Genomic DNA, 23,547 nt, shown 5'->3' with positions numbered 1-23,547 from the left:
TGTAGGCTCTTAATCCTTCCCGTATAGCTTTTTTTGGTAAAATAAAAACGGTTTCTTCATTTTCTGAAAAGATTCAAGAGTTGGAATCTCAAAATAATTCTGAAAGTACAGATTGTGTTATCTCCACAGAGTTCTAATTCACGTTCTGAGTCTGTCTTTGGCCAGTACTTCTGAAGAATTCTGTTTCTCTGAAAGTATTTCTAGAGTGAATCAGTTGTTTCAGTGGGAAACTGGTGGTGCTTGTCAGTCTGTCAGGAAGTATGATTTGTTACAACTGGAGCTTCCAGAACCTACTCCTCTTCTTCTTCCTGTTTTGTCTGCTGTGGAGGATGATTTTGTCACAGCCCGCAATTACCCTGGCAGCCAGCCTGCTGCACCTAAGAAAGCAGATTGACTTTATAAAAGTGCCTCAACCTATTATATTTTTAATAGAATCATCACTAAACTGACCCATCAGCTGTTGCTTTAGTGAGTCCATCTGTTGCTAAACATATGGTTAATACAGATCCCTCTCCTTGTGACAAGGATGGGAAGGTTTTTGATAAATGGGGGAAAGCTTGTATTCTTCTGCAGCACTTGTTTTTTGAATTTTCAGTTGTCATGCTCATATGCTGAAGGTTATGCTTTCCTCTTCTGAGAATATGAAGTGTCTTTTGACATCTGCAATCCAGGTTGTAGCCTGCTATAGATCCCCCACCATGTCCCACGACTCCCACTCCACATTCCTAAACACACTGGAAAAATATTAGGGTACATCTCAATACCCTTATACTGGGAGACTTTACCCTTTCATTAACTGGGAAAATTACTCATGTACCAACACACTTGCTCAACATTTTCTGGAATTCAGTAATTCTAATGCCCTGGACCAACTCATTCTTACCCCCACAAGGGGTAGAAACATCCTTGACCTGGTCATTACTAACATGGGCGACCATTGCTCTACACCAGTAATCAACTCCTCCCTGGTCAGATCTGACCACAAGCTTATCACCATGGATATCCACATCCCACCCTCACCCCCCCAAAGGAAACCACCGTAAAAAACTTCTCCAAAGCCAATTTTGGGCTTCTAAAACAGAGGTGGCTAACTTCACGACACCCATGCAAATGGAAAATAGGTGCATGACTGTTGAATCATACACCGATGCACTGTATGACCACATACACAAGTGCATGGAATGGGCCATACCAAACAAAACCAAGACGCTCTACTCCAAAAAAGGAAGCCAATCTGGTGGTCCCCCACCATAAACAAACTCTACAACAGCAGGAAAAAACTGTTGCAGAAAAGGGTGAATTCCCAAGACTGGAAAAACTCCCTTGTTAGCCTCAGCAAAAACTAAGATCCATCATCAAAGCCTCTAAAGCTAGCTACGAAAATAAAATTGCTGCAGATTCTAAAGACAACCACAAGGCATTCTGTAGTTAAGTCAAGAATCTACATGGTAATACTCAGATCTGCTCTGAGTTACAGCACAATGGCAATACATATACAGAACCAACTTATACTGCCAACATATTGGCCGACAGGTTCAGTGCGAACCAAGTTCGCAGATTATTGCAAACTAGGAGCCATTATTGATTGTCCATCTGATGTAGACATTCTCCAAAAAGACCTCACTGACACCAGTGACTGGTGCCAGAACCACGGTCTTAAGCTCAGTGCCAAAAAGTGCATTGTCATTCCCTTTGGGAAAAATTTGGTGCTCATGAACTACCACATAGGCGGTAACCCACTAAAAAACACAAGTTGAAAAACACGAGCCAAATCACACTTTCACTAGAAGTGTGATTTGGCTTGTGTTTTTCAACTTGTGTTTTTTCACTAGTTTATTCACCCTTTGGGCGATTTGTTTTGTGTTCTCGGTAGTCCACTAAACACCAAAGGTGTGATAAGAGACCTGGGGACACAGGTTGACAGCAACCTCTCCTTTGATAACCACATTGCCAGTGTAGTCTGAAAGTCCTCCTGTGTGGCACATCTCATTACAAAAGGTCTCTCATCCAGGAAGAAAGAGGTCATAATCCCTCTCTACTCCTCATTAGACCTATTATAGAATACAATGCCCCATTTGGTATGTTCCTCACTAGACACCTACAGCAACTGGAAAGGCCACAAAAATACCTCACTTAGTGGATCTTAGGCCTTAGACACATGCCCTATATGGACAGACTCAAAAAAACTCCAGCTATACTCTGTCTCTTATTGTCTACTTAGAGGCAATCTCTGATTGACCTACAAAGCCATGTCTGACCCAGAGCTGCTGGATATGCTACACCTAAAGAAATCCCATTCCTTCCATGTCACACGCTTCAGGGACATAAACCTCATTACCACAATAAACAGAACATGCTGGAGGGGCAGGTTCCTAACCCAGAGACTTCCCATACTCTGGAACAAACTTTCCATTCATGTCAAGCAGAGCACTTCACTGGCCCTCTTTAGAAATCTTGACGAGTGGATGGGCAATAGGAAGATCACCCCGGGATCACTTCAGTGGCCTTGCTTGACAGGGGCACTGGGAACTAACTTTGGGCAGCATGATGCCAGGGAATCTTCTTGGGCTAGGCTTTTGTAGGCTCCAGGGCTGTTAGCCTAGTAAACACCTATGAATCTGTTTCCTCTTGTCAGGAGAGATCTGCTTTGTGCAGCTTGGTGTCTTCTGTGTCGTAAGTGATTACCCACTTTTTGAAATGTGCTTATGATTCTACTGATGCCACTGGAACTGTCATGAGGAGGTTTGCATGGCTGTTTTCTCAAAATTTCCTAAACAATGTCAAAAATGACATTCTGAATTCTTCCTTGGATGCACAACTAGTTTTTGGACCATCTGTCTTTCCCTCCCTTTTGAGGGGGAATTCCTCCTCACCCATCTGACCAGACTTTTCTATTCTTTTCCCGTGACATTCAGCATATGCTTGCTTGGGGTGGGGTGGGGTGGGGCTGTCCCTCCTTATCAGTTAGGGGATTAGCATTATTTTCCTGTGCCAAAAAAAGAAAATTCTTGGAGACTACTTCTGGATCTTTCTTTTGTGAATCAGTTCATGATCGTTCTCAAGTTCAAAATGCTGTCTCTTCAAAATCTGTTACCCCTTAATCTCCGTTTGAATTTTTTTTCTGACCTTAGGTTTAAAAGATGCATATCACATTCCTTTAGATTCAGATTTCAGAAGTTCCTTAAAGTTTTCGTGTGTCTGGGTCACATTATCGGTTCTCTGCCTTACTCTTTGGTCTGTCTTCTGCTTCAAGGGTATTCTCAAAGTGTCTGGCTCCAGTTTTACCCTACTGCAGACTGCAAGGTGTTCGCATTTTTCCATATTTAGACAACATGATTATCTTTGCAGTCTTTTTCCAAGCGTCAGAAATCTCTTGGTTGGGTAAGGGTCTCCTACACAGGCTGGAACTCCAAGAAAACTTAATATAATTCTTGTATTGTTCCCTTTCAGAGCATTAGCTTCCTAGGGTGTCTCCTGGATACCTCAGTTGTAAGAGCTCTTCTTCCACAGGAAAAAAATAGACCTGTATTTAGATATATTCCTGAGTTTTTCTAATCAATCTACCTTCTTAGCAAGGGAATTCCTCAAGATTCCAAGTCTCATAACATCTGTGATGCTCGTTTATACCTGTTGCAAGACTCCACATTAGAAATGTCTAACTGTATCTGAAATCATAGCTAAAACACTGTCAAAGTATTATTTTTTCATATAAGAGGTTTTTGAATCTGAAGGAGTTGCTCAACAGGAAACATTATAAAGTGGGGATTGGCTGCCGGCTGGGATGTTTCCGTTGTTCCAAATGTAAAGTCTGTCCTAGAGTAAGAAGTTTGCATTGCAACAAGATTAATGATAGAGTATGCAATGCTAGACAGAGTTTTACTTGTCATTCTAGCGGAGTTGTTTATATTGTGGGATGTGGTTGCTTGCCGAATAAGTGGTATATCAGACAGACTAAAAAACAAGTGAAAGTACGTAATTTGGAACGTTTAGGGGACATCAGGTGTAGGAGATTAGATAGTCCAGTTGCCAGCCATTTTTGTTCCAATGATGGTGGCTCTGATTCTTCCTTATTTTTCAGTGTTTTAGCTAAGCCTACATACCAACATATGGGGAGTTATTTAGGGAAAGATTATTGGCTTTAGAAACCAGGTTCATTATTAATTTCAGTACATTATTTCCTTCGGGACTCAACCTGGAGGTTAATTTGAATGTTTAGAAATTAAATGTATAATGTTTAATGTATCTGAAATTTGTAAGGTCCCTGCATCAACATCCCCTGACATTTCAAATTCTGGCTTTGAGATATGTGAAAAGGCAGATTTTATAGTTGACACAGTTTATCTCCAAATCTAGGTCTCCCAGTCTTTCCTCCTGTTCCAACTCAGTCAGTCTCCCCAGAAGCCTCAGACTTTGCTTAGGGAGCAAAGTCTGTGGGGATATATATGCATCTTCTTTAAACAAAAAGACAGACCAAAGCACATGAACATAAAAGAGAAGTTCTCTTATAAATGTTCTCAGTTCTTTTAACCGTCTGTGGTCTCTGGGACCTCTTCAATGGTTTATAGGCAGCAACATAGCAATCTGGTACATAAATAAGCAAAGAAGAATCATGTCTTACCCTTTTGCAGACTAGCCTTAGTAGCCTGGGACTTAGCTTTTCAGCTTGAGCTCACTGTACAGGCATCTTACCTACTGTCAGCATAAAATTGTGTGGCAGACAAGCAAAGGACAGAACTACATGAATGGAAGCTGAATCATGGGATTTTCCTAGAATTAATCTAGCTATGGGAAGACTCAAATAAGTCTGTTTGCCTCTGCTGAAAAAGCCATTTGGCAAAATTCTGCTTCAGGACCGCATGCAAAAAAAAAAAAAACAAAAAGCCTGGAAAGCAGATGCATTTTCTTTTCCTTGGATAAGAATGTTCCCATGTACTTTTCTACCTTTTCTACTAATATCTAATGTCATACTAAAGATTAAGAAAGACTCCCCAAAGATAACCATGGTGACTCCCTTCTGGCCCAGGCAACAGTGGTTCTTTCTTTTGTGAGTGGCCAGGGACAGTTAATATAACATTCATCACAGAGTGTATTTACTCACACTAGATCATACGGTATTTGATACATCCAACACCAAACAACTACAACTGACTGTCTGGGTGATAGAATTTTAACTCCTTTTAGGCCCCTGTTTCCTGAGGACGTGCAGCAGGTACTAATGGAGGCAAAGAAAGGCTGCTATTAGAAAATCATGTATTAGCAAATGCAAAAGCTTCTCTAGTTGGTGCCAACAAAAGCACCAGCATCTGTTCAGGTCTAATATTTCTCTGGTTATGCAGTATTTGTGTGACGTACTATCCTGTGGCCTGTTTTTTTCTTCCATTCAAAGGTCATTTGTCAGCCACCATCCTCTTTCAGTGCAACCTTGTTAAAATATTTTTCAAAGGGATGTTGTGTAAAAAGCCTTCTAAGAAATGAGGCTCATTGCATTGCGATCTCAATTTTGTGTTACTAAAACTAGCTGTTGCTTCATTTGAACTAGCTTATCAAGCTGACTTGAGGTTCTTAGCATGGAAAACAGTTTTACTAATTGCTCTTACCTTTGCAAGAGGAGTATCTGAATTGTAAGCTGTCATGGGTCAGCCTCGTCTCATTTTCCACAATGATAGGGTTTTGTTAAAAAGTAATCCCTTCATTTATGCCGAAAGTGGTATTTCAGTTTACCTTAAGCCAAGACATCCATCTCTCTTTTTCCTTTCCAGAACCTACAATTGAGGGAGAAAGGATACTCCATACCATGGGTGTCCACAGACAATTCAGGTATTATCTTGAAAGAATGGAATTTTGCAGAATTTCTTATCAGTTGTTCATTTCTTGTAAAGGTTAGAAAAAAGGGACAACCTTTTTCAAACATTTTTTTTTTCAAAATATTGTCTCATGCTATTACTTTTTGTTATATCTATCACAAAAAAAAAATTCCAGGCAGGATCAAGGTCTGCTCTTCCAGGGCCTTGGCTTCATGAATGGCTTTTTGGAAAGGGTTGGATTCTAGAAGCGTACTAGAAGCAGTAATTTGGTCCTTTGTGCACACTTTTACAAAGCACTGTAAACTAGATTCATTCTCCAGATCTTGGACTAACTTTGCTAAGACCATTCTCCATGGGCTGTTGGAGCAGCATCTTCCTCCCATAGCAATCTACCTACATAGCTTAGGCTGCTGCATCAGTTATCAATGTGTTGAACATGGTGCAGTTGTGTAAGTCGACTTAGCATGACAGCAGATGTTCAAATGGTAACTGCTTCAGTAGTGCTCCCCTCAGTACTGCTTAGTTGTTAAATGTATTTTATACCAGAGTGAGGACTTTTTATATTATATTTCTCTCATTTTTCTTTCATGTCTTTAGCCTCCCTATCTTTGAGGGCATGAAAGCTCTGGTGACCATACTAGGCTTTTGATCAGCTCAGCACAAGTTGACTAACAGTTTGAGTTTTTAGAAGGCGCACTGAAAGCTTTGGAAGCTGGTTGGCTGTTATATCCATAGCAGCATAAGCCTCATACAGTTTAGGCTACTGCAGTAATGATTATTCGAACACCTACTGTTACAGTAAGTTTACTTACTCAGCTGTATTTTTCACATCCACATTCTTAGAAATTTCTGTGCTATGACACTCATTGTTTCTTGTAAGCTGTACATCTCAAGTTCTTTTAGTCTCAAGTTTATGTGGTTTCTAGTGTAGGTCCTGTGTGGCTGTAGCTTTCATTGTTTGAACTGCCTCTATCCTAATTATGTTTCTGTAGCTGTAGTTTCCAGACCTGTATGTGGTACTCTGCACACCATGTCATTTAACTGATTGTACAATTGGACATTTTATTATTGGACATTTTATTTTTTCCGTCTTGTACTGAATGCAGCATTGCAACGTTAATGTTATATAGTCTGCTCTTATTGTGACCTTTCAGCTTTACTCTTAAAGAGGCGGATATGTTAAGATTGGGTTATTTCTTCTTTGCAGGCGGTTTTAAGGATGCCATGTTTAGGTTGGGGAGCAATTAGAACTTAATTCTGTCCTGTAGTTAAAAAGACAGATACTCTTTATAAGTCCGTTGTTGATCTGACTTATCCACTTGAATATTGCAGATGCCCTTGGACTTGAGTGAGGGCCCTTTGATGGGGAATGCTACAGATAAATATATCAAGTGGATTTGCCTGTCTGTGACCCTGTCCTCATTTGCCGTCAACTACCTCTCCCATATTGTTCATTTTTAGAATTACTCAATAGACCAAACCTTGAAGAAAATTTTATCCTTGGCAAGATTTTGTAACACAATTCAGATCTGTATCGCAGAAAAAAAATAATATCCTTTGTCACATCAGTTTGTCCAGTATTTCTATCACAGTCCTCTTTAGGGAATTTTTAAAGTCTGACAACTCATTATACTCCCAAAACATAAGCTTCCAGTTACCTGCTTCTTCTTCATCACATCTCTTGTTTACCATCCACCCGAGGAAAAATTCTGCTTGTAGTATAAAAGTACCTATACAAACACTTCCAAGAAAAATCTTAAATCTTCTAGACTTTATTGCATATTTGGGAGCCATACATATGCCCTGCCGTTGTTCATTTGTGAATTGCATATCCAGTCTCTCTTCCCAATCTTTTCTTACCTTCTTTGATTGATTCCTATAGTTACTGTGCAATGTTTTATATACCCCAGTAATTATCCCTTGTCTGACACCAGCTTCCAACTCTAGCAGTGCAAGGCTTTCACTTAGGATTCTGCTATCCCTTTATCTTTGTCTGTACTCTGATATCAGTTCCCAATAGAGAAAGCAGTCTGTAGACTACAATTCAGATGTCTTCTTGACTCCTTCCCATTCAGTTACCTTTCCCCCTTTAATTATTTGCTGCCAATACCTTAGTTACTTTACCAGTTTTTTCCAGTAAATTCTTCTCTGTACTCCTAAATGCAGTCATCTCTATTCGCAGAATCTCCTTTGTGCATTCATGTGTTGGCTTAGTTCTTATAATCCTTTGTGGTACTTTATGAATATGATTCTCTATACCACTGTTTATCTCCTTAAGGATCTGCATCCAAAATCCCACTCTGTCCTTAGTTTTTGAATTTCCTGCTTGCTTCATCAGCACTTCTTTCCACTTTGAATTGTAACTTTCTGTTTGTGTGATGTATATAATCCTTAGCTGTATAGCTATAAATTATCCCTTTAAATCAGGGAATCCTAAACCACCTTGTTATATTGGAAGGATCAGCTTATACTAGACTTTTGCCCTCTTCTTCTCCCAGATTAAATCATTCAACTCTCTATTATTTAGTATCCACAACTTCTCCTCTTGTTGATAAAAGTATGCCAGACCTGTGTATAAAACTTAAGGGATTAAACATTTTTACTCTGCCTTTCTTGCTATCTATATCCATAGACAAGATTACAGTTTCTCAGTTTTTGTATTATCTTTTGTTTAGTCTCTTCCCACATATCCTTAGCTGCCATAACAGAATCTCTGTTATTTTATACTCCAAAATATGTCATTTTATCGGTTCTCCTTAAATATGGGCTTTGCTGAACCAATTCATGTGTGAGTACATGGTTCACTGTTAACAGCCTTTGTTTTATCTTCATTAATTTTATATTCCCAAAAAATGAAATACTTATTTTGCAGCTATATAGCCTTGTTTTTGTCTTCATTCATTTTATATCCCCCCAAAAAAACTTAAAACTGTCTTAACAATGTTCCACAACACTGAAATGTCCTTTTCTGGTTCTTTTAGATACAAAATAGTATCATCTGCAAATAAAGCAAACTTTTCTTGATTAGCATAACAGTTGTATCCTTGAATTTCCAAGTCCTTTATTTTCTTTGCCAGTAGTTCTAAATGTAACACAGATAATAAAAGGGAAAGAGAACATCCCTCCCTAGTTCCTCTGTTCAGACACAACTAATCAGAGAGGAACCCTCCCACTTTGATTTTCACCTCTGATCCCTCATATGTCTTCCTAAGTAACCTTATTATTTTGTCAGGGAATGCAGATACTTCCATTGCCCTACTCATAAATTCCCAGCTTACTCTGTCAAATATTTTCTGTGCATCAAGACCTACCAACTGCAGTGGTATTTTGTTACTTTTCCTTCTGGATCATTATCATTGTTCTATTAATGTTGTCAAATGTTTGCCTCCCCTCCACAAAATCACATGGAGCCATATATATCAATTTTGGCAGCACCTTTGCCATTCTTTATCTATTATAGACGCAAACACTTAGTAATCATGGTTTAAAATTGAAATGGGCCTATATGAAGCTGGATGTAATGGGTCTTTACTGTCTTTAGGTATTACAGCCACCACAGCTTTTTTTCCAGGATGTTAGTAATTCCTCTCCTTTTAAAATACTGTTAAACAAAACCTTCCACATCTTTATCACTTTCTTCCTCCTACCTTCCAAACTTCCACAGGAATACCATCTATTCCTGGGCACTTTCCTGCAGACTAGTTATACATTGCTGTTTTTAAATCATCTCCTTCAGTCATCACTGTTAATTGTTGAGTGTTATGTACATCTAACTTTGGCATATTTAAGTCTTCCATAAATATTTCCATTTGTTCTTTTTTTGATTTCCACATTTCTCTGTTTTGTACAGATTTTATAACATTTTTGAAGTATCTCTAATACCTCTACAGGATCGGTGGTTATTTTTCTTGTTGTAGGCTCCTTAAGTTTGGCAACAATCCTTTTTACTTTCTGTTGCCCAAGTTGTTTTGCTAAACGTTTTTGTGCTCTGGAGTTATTAAAAAAACAGTTGCTTAACAACAATCTTTCTAAACTCGTGTACATTATCCAGGTACTCCGTTGTTTTCTCTTTTAGCACTCTGTAGTTGTTCCTCTTCTTTGGAATTTCCTTTATTCTATAATACTTACCTTTGTCATCCATTCTAAATAATTATTGGTACTTATTAACCATCTCTCTTTCCTTTTATTTCTACCCTATTTTTAAACTCCATTTTCATTTTATCCCACTCACTAGCCATAACTTCTGATGTGCTAACCATCTTCCCTAGTAACTGCCAAATAATTTCCACTACCCATTTCTTAAATTGCCCTCTTTTTAACAGGTAGGTGGGAAAGTGCTAGTATCCCATTTTTATTTTAGTTATCGTTGTCATTTGATCTGAAATAATTACTGGATGTGTGTTGATGATTGTTCCTGTGGAATATAATTTCTATCTTGTCTAGTCCAGTTATTGTACCTTGGGAAATATGTAAATTCTTTCTGAGTTCCTACTAGTAAATTTGTCTTCCATAACAAATATTTTCATAAATGTCTTCAGAAATATACCCTTTTTTGTTACATTTCCCTTCTAGGCCTCCCATACATCCTCAGTGCTGCAAATCAAGTTCCAGTCCCTATCTATAAGTAATATTCCCTGCTGAAAACTGATTATTTCTCCTCAAATTTTCTTAATCTTTCTACTAGCAGTTTTAGGTGAAATATAAATACATGCCAGCAAAATCCTCTTCATTTGCCAGTAGAACCTTACCAACACAAATGTACCATTATTATATTTTCCCTTTTCTATCATTATTGGAGCTCCTGTAGCAATTAATATATATGCTTCACTTTTCCTTTGTCTCTGATATCTTGCAGAATATCCATCCTGAAATCCTTTCTTTATTAAATTCACTTGCTCAGTTTTTCCCAGAAGTGTTTCTTTTAGCATCTGCTTTCTCCATTTCTTAACATAATTCAGTGTTCTTTCCTTTCTGTCTATATCTGTGACCATTCACATTCCATGATACTATGGAAAGCGTCATCATTGTAAGAAGTTATTATTCTCACCTATTATATTTGACAGCTTTTTAGATGTCTGTTTCCAGCTTTTGTGATACATGCACCCACTAATGTTTGGCAGGTTGATCTTTTATACAGTTGTTTCTTGTCTTCTCCATTTGTATGTATGCCACTTTTTACAAGACTTTATTTTAATGAAAACCCTCAAACTAAAATCCACCCCTCAGACCACCCCTGTAACCTATTAGCTTAATACAAACACAAACTACTGTATATATGTCTTCATATAATGACGTTTAACCCTCCCAGTAGGAACAGTTGTCCAAAATAGCTGCAGACACAGGCACTGTATGTCCTAAATTTAAGGTTATCAGGTGCACCTTTAGTTTTATAGATGCATTAAGGGCCCCATATTTGGATTTTTCCTTCACTGGGCAGGTTGGTTATGTCTCTGTTCCATATATGAAAGACTGAAGCATAAAATATTTGATCCAGTCTTCATAAGTGAGGTCCTTTTAGTGGTCTTAAGATATTATAGAACACTTTGAGTCAGGAAGGAGATTTTATCTTTGGTTCAAAATATGTACTCTTCTCTGGTGGAAAACCACATCCTGTCTTAAAAAATGTATATGTCTAGGTGTTAACAGAAGACTGCATTCTCCCCTATCTCCTCTGTTTTTCTTCTGGCAAAGCCCATAATGGACTATAGTCATTACCCTACCCTTCTAAGTAGTTTTGGCTTCCCCTTTCATGATATTTAAGGGCTGATATGATTTTATTCCTACAGTCAACAGTGTAAAAGATTTTCAGTAAAAAATAAACTTGAAAATATTGCAAGAACAGAACGACAGAACGGAATTTTCAGTTTGGATATATCTGCTTTCCTTGTCTAAGGATGTACAGGTATAAGCAATACTTTTGTTTTCATTTCATTGCTTTTGACTTGGTGCTTACTGGCATGGCTTCTGTTTACTTCTGAAACACTTTGATGTTTTGGATCAAGATAACTCAGTACAGTATCATAACTGAGACTATCCTTTAATTTATTAAATTAGGATGTTTTAGTTTGCCAACTCAAATAAAACAATGTTTCTTATTGAGTTCACTCATTAAGGTTGTTATTGTAGTGGAGTTCTTGTTAAGAAGGGAACTGAAGTTTGACGTTCCTGATGATTCCTTATTACTTTTGCATTCTACGAAGAGTCTTTGCTTATAAAAGGTAATATATGGGCAGAAAAAATCTTAGTATGCAGAAGCTCAACGGAGAGAGAGAAGAGCGATACAAGCCATCCCTGGCAAAACATGCTGGCTTGTTGATCACCTCCTCTCATGCCTGCCATTATGACCCACATTAGACTGTCCTGGAATGACACCAATTAGTTAGTCGGTTGCTGAAGTCAGTTAGTATTATTACAGTAGTTTTCCTGGAGATGGCAAGATAATGCTCAAGGCAAATGCATTTCCTACCATGGACACATAAATAGAGACTTTAGCATCTAGCATCTAAGGTCATTCAGCCCAATGTGGGCAAGGATAACACAAAGTGTACATTATGTGTACACTGTGAGGTAACTTTTATGAATTCAAGAATAGCTCTGCCACAATGCCTTTGCTGTCTATTCGCTCATAAAGGTTACCACAAAGTGTACACTTTGTGGTAACCTTTATAAAATCCACCCCAGTCTCTTTTTCCTGATGGACTAATTCCTCTTTTGCAGAAAAAAAATATTATTTACTTTGAAATCTTTATACACCTAGCCTGTCAATACTTTCCATTTTCTTTGGCATGTTGCTCTTTTGTGTCTTTTATATTCTAAATTATTTTTTGTTCAGTGGTAGCATCCCTGTGTGATTTCCTCGCATCTGTTCAATCTTTCTTGTATTTTGTTTTTGTGTGTTGCAGCTTCCATGTTACTTTAATTAGTTGCCTCATTGCTCCCTTATATTGTTGTGGCTTCAATACAAAGACAGTCCGTTTGGCATTGTAATCTGAAAAAAATGTTCTCTTATTCCACTCTCTAGTTCATTCAGACCCTTACTGTAGAAGTGTTTTTTGACATTTAACTTTGATACATATGTTGTTTGTTGCTATCATCTCTTAAGCCATTTATTTTTAGCATAGTTTCCTACACATTTTACGTACAGGTGGGCAGTTATTTTCCTATATTCTACCTGAGGAAATTGCTAATGTCACTTCATGGACAATTCTTTGTTATTTACCACAGTTCTTCACAGCAATTGCAATGTTTTGGTTTTCAAGAATAAACTAGAGTGCCTTTATTTTTCTTTTCAAAAAATAATGTTAGACGGTATGCAGACTTTGTATTCCTTCTAGTTTTAGAGCAGTATGACACTTCCAAACCGAGTTTAAATCCCAGCAACATCCAGTGATCTTTTTATGTCCCAAACAACCTCACAGTGTTGAAGTCGTACTCTTCTGTATCCTCTTCATGTATGTCTTATGTGAATCTTAGAAAAACAGTCTTTGTTGTTGTAGTTCTTCAGTATAACACAGTGTTTGTATTGAATCTCCATTTTATTTAATTCAGAATGTCTGACAAATATCATGTACAGTAATTGTCTCAAATGAAATATCATAAAATGTCTCCTTTCCTATGTGTAGGCAAGGGAACATACTTCTTGTACAGTTGCACCATTTATATTTACTAGCATTTCCCAAAAAATGTGTGTCTGGGGCTTGTCCTGACCCACAGTACATAACAGTCATGAATTTTTACTGTACAGCATTTCTAGCTGCTATTTTTTCTTGCCAAAGTTGCATTTGTTGTTACTTTTCTTTCACACTGTTTCTGGCATTTTGCTGTAGTTTTGCTTCCTTGTCGTATCTGTGGTCATCCTGGATATCACTCTGAAGTAACAGGACTCTGTCCATCTTTCTAATGCTTTTACAACCTTCACATCACTCTGGGCAATCAAGCCATCTGAATCCTGCTCCTAGGCAGCCCACTTCATAATGCTGCCCCATATTTTCTCCAGTTGTCTATTAGGTCAGGTTTTGATATTTGGTCTATTTTTGAATTTCTTCTGTTAGCGTACTATCTGGGCTACAACTCCATTACTACTGTTTGTCTGAATTAATTCCATTGTATCATGACGGACTCTGTGTAACCTCTCTCCACGGTGTTCTGTTCCATCTCCTTCATCTCTACTCTCTTCCTCCTTCCATAATGCCAGGACAAGAAGGAATGAGTAAGAGGGTTTACCAGATGTCCTGGCCATATAATGGTCATCCTGAAAATAGGCACAGTCGGACTAACCTGATCAACAAAAATGTAAATAAAACTATCCTTCCCTTGTATTTCTGAATACATTTTATATATGTTGTTGAGTATTTGTGCAATAGTAATGTTAATTTTAGTTAAATGTGGCACGTGATTTTCCTAAAAGCATAATGTTAACTATTAAAATTGTACACACCTTTTTCCTTTACATCACACCTGGTTCTTGCTCTGTTTTATTTGCTGCTTGGTGTTTGTATTATTTCAGTCCCAGATTATTTTGTACGTTATTATTTTTGTATTGTAAAGTGGGGTTTACTTCGTTAGGCCTTTATTGAAAATGCACTTGGTCCAGTCAGATTGTTCCAGTTGTCAAATATAAATATTAAGCAGGGTTATGATTGGACTGGGTCTCTGATCCTAACCAGTTTGTTATATGCTTGAGAAACGGATCTGAAGAACTTCACCTTCAGAGCAAAGCTCAAGTGATGAATCTTGACATTTGTTTAAAGAGCACATACTATATTGGCTATGATTGGAGAAACGCAGTCACAATACTTTGAAATACATGGAGAATTAGATGACCTGATGTGTTACAACCAGCCACAAAGAGAAATTAAAGTGTAAGATCACAAAATGTTTTATAGCTCTGTTAATGTGTGCACCTCTCATCAACCAACAGCTTTAAAGCTTTTAGGCATTGCAGTCTGCCATACATTTTTTTTGTGTTTGCAGCAGCATGAAGTATTGCAGTGCTCAAAGCTACCAAGTTTCTCTAGTTTTGTTCTGTGGTGGATGCTGTATGGCCTTCAAAGGTATATAACATGGTTATGCAGTTTTCTGGCTTAAGAAAAGTAGAAAACACATTTATCTTTTTTTTCAGGTTTCTCGTGGTAATTAGCACACTACGTGAGTTATAAATAAATAAATAAGGATTGAATACCCAAGCTGTTCCAGCTCCTTTGCTACAGTCTTGCTGGTTCCAATCTCTTAAGGGATAAGCTTGGCCTTATGTCAGGGCTAATACCAGCGAGTGTTCAAGTCCAGTACTGATATATTACCAGCTGAGGTATACTTCTGACCCATCATCTGAAAAGGTAGCTTACCTGGCAGATGGATAAAGATGACAAATAGCAGTTCACATGCACATGACAGGTATGAATAACAGCAGAAAGAACTGGGCAGATATGACTTTAAATAAGACAAGGTTCCAGGCCATTATTAAAAAGTATGTGAGATGTAGTTTGAAGAGGGCATACTGTTGAAACATGGTTAATCCAGTGACATTCAGTTACACCAGGAAGGAATGCACACGTACATGAAGTGTTGTTCATTTGGAAACCTACTTTTATTTATTGTTGTAGGGCACTCCTGTTAACATAGGTTCACAGGCTCCTAGATTAGTAGTAGGCTAACTGCCGTTGTGGGCCATTTTAAGCCTAGCCAATTATTGCATGCGAAAATCAAACCCTGCACCTTGGGCTTGTAAGGTAAACACCTTAATCATTATGCCAACCTCCCACCATCGAGTATTTCACTCCAGATGGAACTCAAACCCACGATCCCTGTTCATAGGTAGGTACTAGGCTATCTGCCCAAGGGCATTTATAAACCTAGCCAGAATGTGTTGGCTTTCACCTCCCTTTTAAATTAGTTTCCTGAGCCTCTGTCTAGCAGGGCCATTGTAGTGATCCCAGGGGCAAATTTACAATTTCCCAGCCACTCGTCAAGATTCCTCTTGAAGAGAGTCAGTGAGGGGCTCTGCCTAACATAAATTGTGATTCTATTCCAGAGCGAGGGATGTCTCTGGGACAGGAATCTGTCCCTCCAGCATGTCCTGTTTATTGTTGTGCTGAGGTTTAACTCGCTGGAGCGTGTGGCTTTTAAGAAATTTGGTTTTCTTTAGGTGGAGCATGTCCATTAATTCCGGGTTGGACATGGCCTTGTACATCAGGCAGAGATCACCTCTGAGCAGGCGGTAAGTAAATGAGTAGAGCTGGAGTTTCTTTAGTCGAGCTGCATAGGACATCTGTTTGAGGCCCACGATCCTCTTGGTGAGGTACTTCCTTGGTCTTTCCAGCTGTTGCAGGTGTCGAGTAAGGTACATTCGAAATGGGGTATTGTACTCTATTATGGGCCTAATAAGTGATGAGTAGAGGGGCACGATGACCTCTCTTGATCTAGATGTGAACCCTTTCATGATTAGGTGGGCTACATAGAAGGATTTTCTAACAACCTTGGCAATGTGATTATCAAAGGAGAGGCGTCTATCTACCTGGGTCCCCAGATCCCTAATTATATCTGCCATACTTAGTGGATTGCCACCTATGTTGATAATTTGTGGGCACTTTGTTTATCCCAAAGGGGATGACTATGCACTTTTTGGCATTTAGCTTGAGGCCATGGTCCTGACACCAGGTATTTGGCTCCATGAGACCTTTCTGGAGGATGTCTGTGTCAGCCGGAGAATCGATTATGGCCCCCAGTTTGTAGTCATCAGCGAACTTTGTCAGCCATAGTCCTCCTGTGCTTGCATGTACCTTAGAGAAGTATATACCGAACAGGAGGGGTCACCCGCAACTCTGACCATGTGATTTCTATCCGTGAGCCAGTTGGCAACCCATCTCGTGACACAGGGGTTAATGTTCAAGCTGGTGAGCTTATCTATAATGCCAGAGTGGGGAATAGTGTTGAAGGCCTTAGCGAGGTCCAGGTAGGCTGTGTGGACTACCTTTCCCTTATCTATGGCCTTGGTAACTGTTTCAAAAAAGTCAACTAGGTTTAGGAGGTAGGATCTGCCTTTAACAAAGCCAAATTGGGTAGGGTCCAGTGTCTTGAGGTTCCCAATGTCTTTGTTTATGAGTTCCATGATGATACGCTCCATAGCTTTGCAGACCAGGCTAGTCAGGCTTATAGGGCGATAGTTCCCAGGATCTGTCTTATGAGGACAATGCCTTCCTTCCTAATTTCTACCATCCACTCTGCTACAGGAGTTTTCTTTGTAATAGAATGATCATTGATGTCTTAGCAGTAGTAAATGGTATCTCCGCTTCACTCAAGTCTGCTTTGAAGCCTTGAAAAAAAAGTTGCTCTTATGTATTTCCTATTTAGCAACATTTGTGTTGAGATTATTTTTATTTGTGAATATGTTTGATTTCTCATTATTATGATGCAGGTAATTGGATTTAAATTTGTTTGTGGAAACAGTCGACACCGATACATAGCATTTAATAATAATTTGCTAATTAGAGCTGTAATGTCAGTTATTTCACTATAGTTAGCTTTGTGAGTAGTCAGAGACTCGCTTGTGCAGAAGCCATGTTAATAAAATGTTTTTAATTTTATTAATTTTACTGACAACATCTTTGCTGTAGTTAACCTTCACCACTTATGCTTCTGTGAGCTGCCTCACTACTGCTTCCTTCTGCTAGTATGTAACAGCTGTGCTTTATTTTAAATAACGTGCCCGTCACTACCACTGTCAGCTGTGCTTTATTTTAAATAACGTGCCCGTCACTACCACTGTCAGCTGTGCTTTATTTTAAATACTACCACTGTCAGCTGTGCACTACCACTGTCAGCTGTGCTCAGCACTACCACTGTCACTACCACTGTCAGCTGTGTTTTATTTTAAATAATGTGCCCGTCACTACCACTGTCAGATCATAGCTTGTAAGCTTAACTCAGATGAGCAAGGCTTTTATAGTTAATGAACAGTCTTGTGCTCCTGGGTTTAATTCCCTCATTCTCTTCTCATAAAACTGTGACTGAACAACTCACTTAAGCAGACATTATTCTCAGGCCACTCCTGAAACAAGTCAGTTGTGTGTACCACTCTTACCCAGTTAAGAGATGATTGGTAATTAGTGGACATATGCTATTTAAATTGACATATATAGTAAATATTCATTCTGTATGCTTTCAAAGGAACATAAGTATAAGCTGATATCATCTCTTTAATTTCTTGCATTTTCTGGTCCTGGTACTAGTTCCTTTCCTTTCTGCCCATAGTTTTGCATCTCGGGACTAATTTATGGAACTGATAACTCAAAGTACTAAAACAGGTAATCTCTTTAGATTGGAGATTTCTTCCACGCCTGAAAAAATACTTTCTTAAAGAAAGGGATAGGTGAAGGGTTGGTCATTACTTGAATTCAGCTGATGGTTAGGCTGTCATAGTGAATGCTGACCATGTCTATAATGTAGAACACTGCACTGAAATAGTGTGTGTGTGACCATTTAACTTTTAGTGCAGAACCGTAGTTGTACACATGCACGCTGCTGTCCTAACATTTTAAATCCTAATCTAAATCATAATTGCAAAGACAGCATTTTAGCCCACCATTCTCCATTATTGACAAACATTTTATTTTATCATCTTTCTAAGCTTATAGGTGAAATATTTAAAATCTGTCCCTATTTTTGGGCCTTTGTTTTTCCCATTATTTTTAGCTTTGTCCAGATTTCTTGAGCTAGAGTTGAGAGGTATCGAAGAGAGAGAACCCTAATTCTGTCAAATCTTTTTTTCATATTCCACTCACTTCCCACACCATTTCCAATGGTGCTATTGGTGAGCATTAATAAGAAAGATGCTGCAAAGTATAATGGATACTCATGTTACTTATAGGTTCATAGGTTCGTACTAGGCTATCTGCCCTGGGGCAATTATAAGCCTAGCCCGATTCTGTATGGCTAACGCCACCCCTTGATTTGAGTATACTGTGCCCTTTTTAAGGTTTAGTTTACTGTGTCTCTGTCTAATAGTGACACTGGAGTAATCCCTGGGACAAACCTACGATCCCCCATCCACCTATCGAGATTCTTCTTGAAGAGATTCAGTGAGGTGCTCTGCCTCACATGAACTGGAATTCTATTCCAGAGCGAAGGGAGCCTCTGGGTTTTGAACCTGTCCCTCCAGCAAGTTCTATTTATTTCTGTGCTGAGGTTCAAGTCCCTCGAGTGTGTGGCTCTAAGGGATTTAGATTTACTGAGGTGGAGCATGTCCATTAATTCTGGATTTGACATAGCTTTGTATGTCAGGCATAGATCGCCTCAGTAGGCGGTATGCAACTCAGTAGAGCCGGAGTTTTTTTAACCGAGCAGCATATGGCATCTGTTTGAGACCCTTGATCCTCTTGGTGAGATACTTTTGGGGTCTTTCTAATTGCTGCAGGTGTCGGGTAAGGTACATCCCAAAAGGGGCATTGTATTCTATGATGGACATGATGAGGGATGAATAAAGGGGCACAATTACTTCTCTTGATCTAGATGTGAAACCCTTCGTGATGAGGTGGGCTATGTAGAAGGTCTTTCTAACCACTTTGGCAATGTGGTTTTCAAAGGAGAGATTGCGATCAACTTGGGTCCCCAGGTCCCTAATAACTTTCTCTGTACTTAATGGGTTTCCGCCTATGTGGTAATTTGTGGGCACATTGTTTTTGCCAAAGGGTATGACTGTACATTTTTTGGCATTTAGCTTTAAACCATGGCGTTGGCACCAGTTATCTGTCTCTCTGAGACCTTTTTGAAGGATGTTTGTGTCAGCTGGAGAGTTGATTATGGCGCCCAGTTTGCAGTCATCTGCGAACTTGGTGAGCCATAGTCCTCCCACGTTTGCCTGTACCTCGGAAAAGTATATACCGAACAAGAGTGGTCCCAGGATAGAACCCTGCGGGACACCACTTGTGACCGGTTTCGAATCTGACATGGCTCCAGCAACTCTCACTCTGTGGGTTCTGTCTTTGAGCCAGTTTGCGACCCATCTTGTGACATAGGGTTTATATTTAAGCTGGATAGCTTATCTATGATGCCCGAATGGGGTATTGTGTCAAATGCCTTTGCAAGGTCCAGATAGGCTTTGTGGACTACCTTCCCTTTATGTATGGCTTTGGTGACTGTTTCGAAGAAGTCAACCAGGTTCAAAAGGCAGGATCTGCCCTTGACAAAGCCGAACTGGGTAGGATCTAGTGTCTGTAGGTCCCCATTGTCTTTGTTTATGAGCTCCATGATGATCCTCTCCATAGCATTGCAGACTAAGCTAGTCAGGCTTATGGGGCGATAGTTTCCAGGGTCCGTAGAGGCTCCACCTTTGTGGAGTGGGACCACTGTTGCTGTACGCCATTCTGTGGTCACATATCCTGTATTAGAGAGATGGTAAAAAAAGGTTTATCTGCTACTCTTTCTGCCAGGGCATTAAACTGTCAATTCCATATGATACAGTGCCAAGAATAAGACCATCACCACGGACCCTCACCTAGGATGGGGGAGCCATGGAGAGGAGGACATGTATCCAAGGCCTGTGGTCTCAAGGCCAGCTAACTACTTGCATAAAACAAAAAGATGCAGATGTGAAGCATGCAATCGAGGAGTCGAGGCATTCTCCAGCAAGGACATCTGGACATCTGCTGATAACAACACCACGGTCATGGTCATGTGGTACAAACAAGCAGGGAAAACTTTGCACACCTTGGATGTACACAGACAACTATGCTACTATCTGGACAGCATGACTGCAGATGCATCCTTGAAGGACATAGTACAGTTTTGTACCTACCATAAATGTGGGGTGGAGAAGTTTGCACTGAACCTGTCTGCCAGGATATTGGCGATGTCTGTGGGTTCAGTGTATTTTTTGTCGTTTAGAATCAAATTACGCAAATGTTCCATACAGCCTTTTCAGTAAATTTGTTGAAATTGGTACTGTCCTGTACTAAGTGGCTCAACTATAAACCAAAAAAAAAAATACACAGATATGACATACTTCAGAACAAATCTGTCAACTATCCAGACTTTTGCAGAATGTTCAAATTTTTGCCTCATATATTTGGTCTGTTCCTCATTTGAGTTTCAGAATTCATATCCTTCAGAAAATATATATGCAACAGCAACTTTCTAAGTTTATAGGAGCAGTATTTAAAACCTGTCCCTATTCTTGGGCCTTTGTCACCCTATTAATTTAGGCTTTGTCCAGACTTCTTGCACTGTGAGGTTGAGAGGTATGTTTCGGAGCAAACGACTGCTCTACTTAGTACAGTAATTGTTTTGAATCGCTTTGCATTTCAGTAAAGGCCCTGCATTTGGTCTATGCTTATTTACTGCACCCCTGCACATGTTGGCGATAGTGAAAAACAGCAGACTGAGCATAACTCAAGTTCGTATTCATAGACACAAGTTATGCTCAGTCCAGTGTTCTCCATTATCACCACTGAGGCTGTTTAGCCTTACTGAATAAATGTAAGCAAAGGGGAAGCAGTGACTGCTCGGAAGAGTGATGGCACTATGTGTAATGTATCTGCATTATGGACGTTATCTGGCTAACTCAATGTCATTATGGCCTTTGCAGAGGTTGGGGGGATTGGTTCTGTGGAAGAAGTTGCTGTATCGTTTGATAAGGATGTAACTGAAGAGTATAACTTCTGTTGGACCATAGACTAGAACTGTGGGAAAGGATAAACTCTGAATTTGATTTTGATGTATTTTGTTACAGAAGCATTTGGCAAGCAGCAAGAAGATGTCCATTTGAAGACTTTCTGTGTAACAGGTGTGATCATTTTTTTCCATATTACCTTAGAAAACAAGTAAATGCTGTTTATGAAATTTTTTATCACAAGTCTTTATGAAGATGTTTTGTGCAGTTGCTTCTAGTAGCAGTCTTTTTCTTGCAACTTTAGTGCTGTTTTATTTGTTAAAATACATTTTTATGATTTGCTGTTACAGTAGTTTATTGGTAATTTTTCCTTTACATTGAACTTTGCTTTCCACTAGTTTAGCTTACTGCAGAAACTGGGCATTTAATGCGCTGCAGAAACTGGGCATTTAATGCGTCGCAGATACTGGGCATTTAATGCACCGCAGAAACTGGGCATTTAATGCACAGAAACTGGGCATTTAATGCACCGCAGAAGCTGGGCATTTAATGCATGCCTTAAGCAGTCAATTTCTTCTCCTGACTTAACATAACCAGAAGTTTGTAACTTCTCAATTGCATTTTATTTCTGTAGTTATTTATTATGCATCTTGCTTTCAGATGTCATTCCACTCCTTTTTATAATACTTCATTTGTCGAGTATTATTCTATCAAAAAGGCAATATTGCATACATTTGTTTTTTAGCTAATCGTACCATATTACTGTGTCTTTAAACATCACAACCTTCTTAGAAATTTAATTCATTGAACTAAAAAAAAAAAACATTTAAATAATGCTGTACAGGCTGGATCCCAAAAGATCAGGGCTGTGCTGCAGAAGACATCTGTCAAGAACAGAGAAAATCATTTCAAGAAAAATTAAGAAAAATGAAATGGTATTAAAAAACAGAAAAAAGTAGTGAACAGCCCTGCACCTCCAGAAGTTCAGGAAGGGGAAAGTATACTTATGCACCTAGCTCTCTCATAGCATGGTATACTGAAAACTGTGTATATTTTAGTAGTATTGGTGTATTAGAAAGTTGTAACATTTTGGTTTTATACGCCTTCTGTCTTGTCCCTGATGGATTTTCCAAACTCTTGGTATTTACTTGCATGGAGCCTTGTCTCAGGAGGATGGTATGCAGGTAGTGTGAGATATGCAGGTAGTGATGGACTCTGCTGTGTAGTCTGCATGGTCATTTGCTTTCTTCAGTTTTTCCCCTTTCTGTGTACCAGTATTCCCTCAGTTTCACTGCAGGAGAAATTGTGTTATGAAGCACCTTCTACACTCCTAATTTTTTATGAAAGTAGTTGAACTGTGTGAAAAATCTTACTCTGGGCTTTGAGTGAAATGGTTTTATCTTTTTCCACTAAAACAGTCAACGAGTATTCTTACCAGACTTGGTGTAGGGTCTGAACATAACTCTTGTGACATTTGTTTTATATTTATAAAAAGCGACTAGATTAAGACAGTTTGAAGATTAAAAGCACTTTCTTCTTGCCTAACCAAGGAATGCTTAAACTCTGCTGGAAAACATTAAAAAAGTTACAAGTGTACATAGATAATGAGAGAGAGGATGGAAGAGGAAATAATCCGAAAAGGCAGACAAACCTAAAGCAGTTGCAGAAACCAGCGATAACTGTAAGCCTCCTGCCACTGTACAGAGGAGGATATTGTCACTCTGATGTTTTCCAAAGCAGATATCTCTAAGCCAGTTAACAAAAAGTAGTCAAGGAACAATCTCTAACTCCTGTGGTAAAAGTAGAAAAATAAATTAGTACCAGAGTTGATGCCATCCTTAGAGCCAAGATATGGCTAATGCTTGGTGTATTATAGTTGATGAGCCTAAAGCAACTCCTGTTAGACCTGTATGTGGTCTTCTACAAACACATCAGTGATTTCGCCCCCCTTCACTAATTACACTTTATTTTACTGTAAATATTGCAAAATTATTTAAAAGTCCACTCTTTAATAGACAGGACCTGCATTGGTTGACTGTTGGACTATCATTTATATTCATTTCACATTAATAATTGCAAGCCGTCACCTCTGTTGATGAACGCTTCTTAGTGTAAAAGGAAATAGCTCTTCCTTTTATC

At 38.9% G+C, this 23,547-nt stretch overlaps 1 protein-coding gene across 3 annotated transcripts in view; it reads left to right on the top strand.

Moving 5' to 3' along the window:
- The window catches only part of NTAN1 (N-terminal asparagine amidase), a 371,301-nt gene that overhangs the window by 65,303 nt on the left and 282,451 nt on the right, over positions 1-23,547 (top strand). For all 3 annotated transcript variants that reach the window (XM_044089177.1, XM_044089175.1, XM_044089176.1), the window contains one exon: positions 21,529-21,582. In XM_044089177.1, the coding sequence (XP_043945112.1) occupies positions 21,529-21,582 (54 nt within the window). The remainder of the gene's footprint in view (positions 1-21,528; positions 21,583-23,547) is intronic.

The sequence above is a fragment of the Protopterus annectens genome, chromosome 12.part0 (genome assembly GCF_019279795.1).
Source record: "Protopterus annectens isolate FY-2018-M chromosome 12.part0, PAN1.0, whole genome shotgun sequence".
NCBI lineage: Eukaryota > Metazoa > Chordata > Ceratodontiformes > Protopteridae > Protopterus > Protopterus annectens.
Note: the sequence above shows the minus strand (reverse complement) of the source record. Positions and strands in the feature narration are given on the sequence as shown.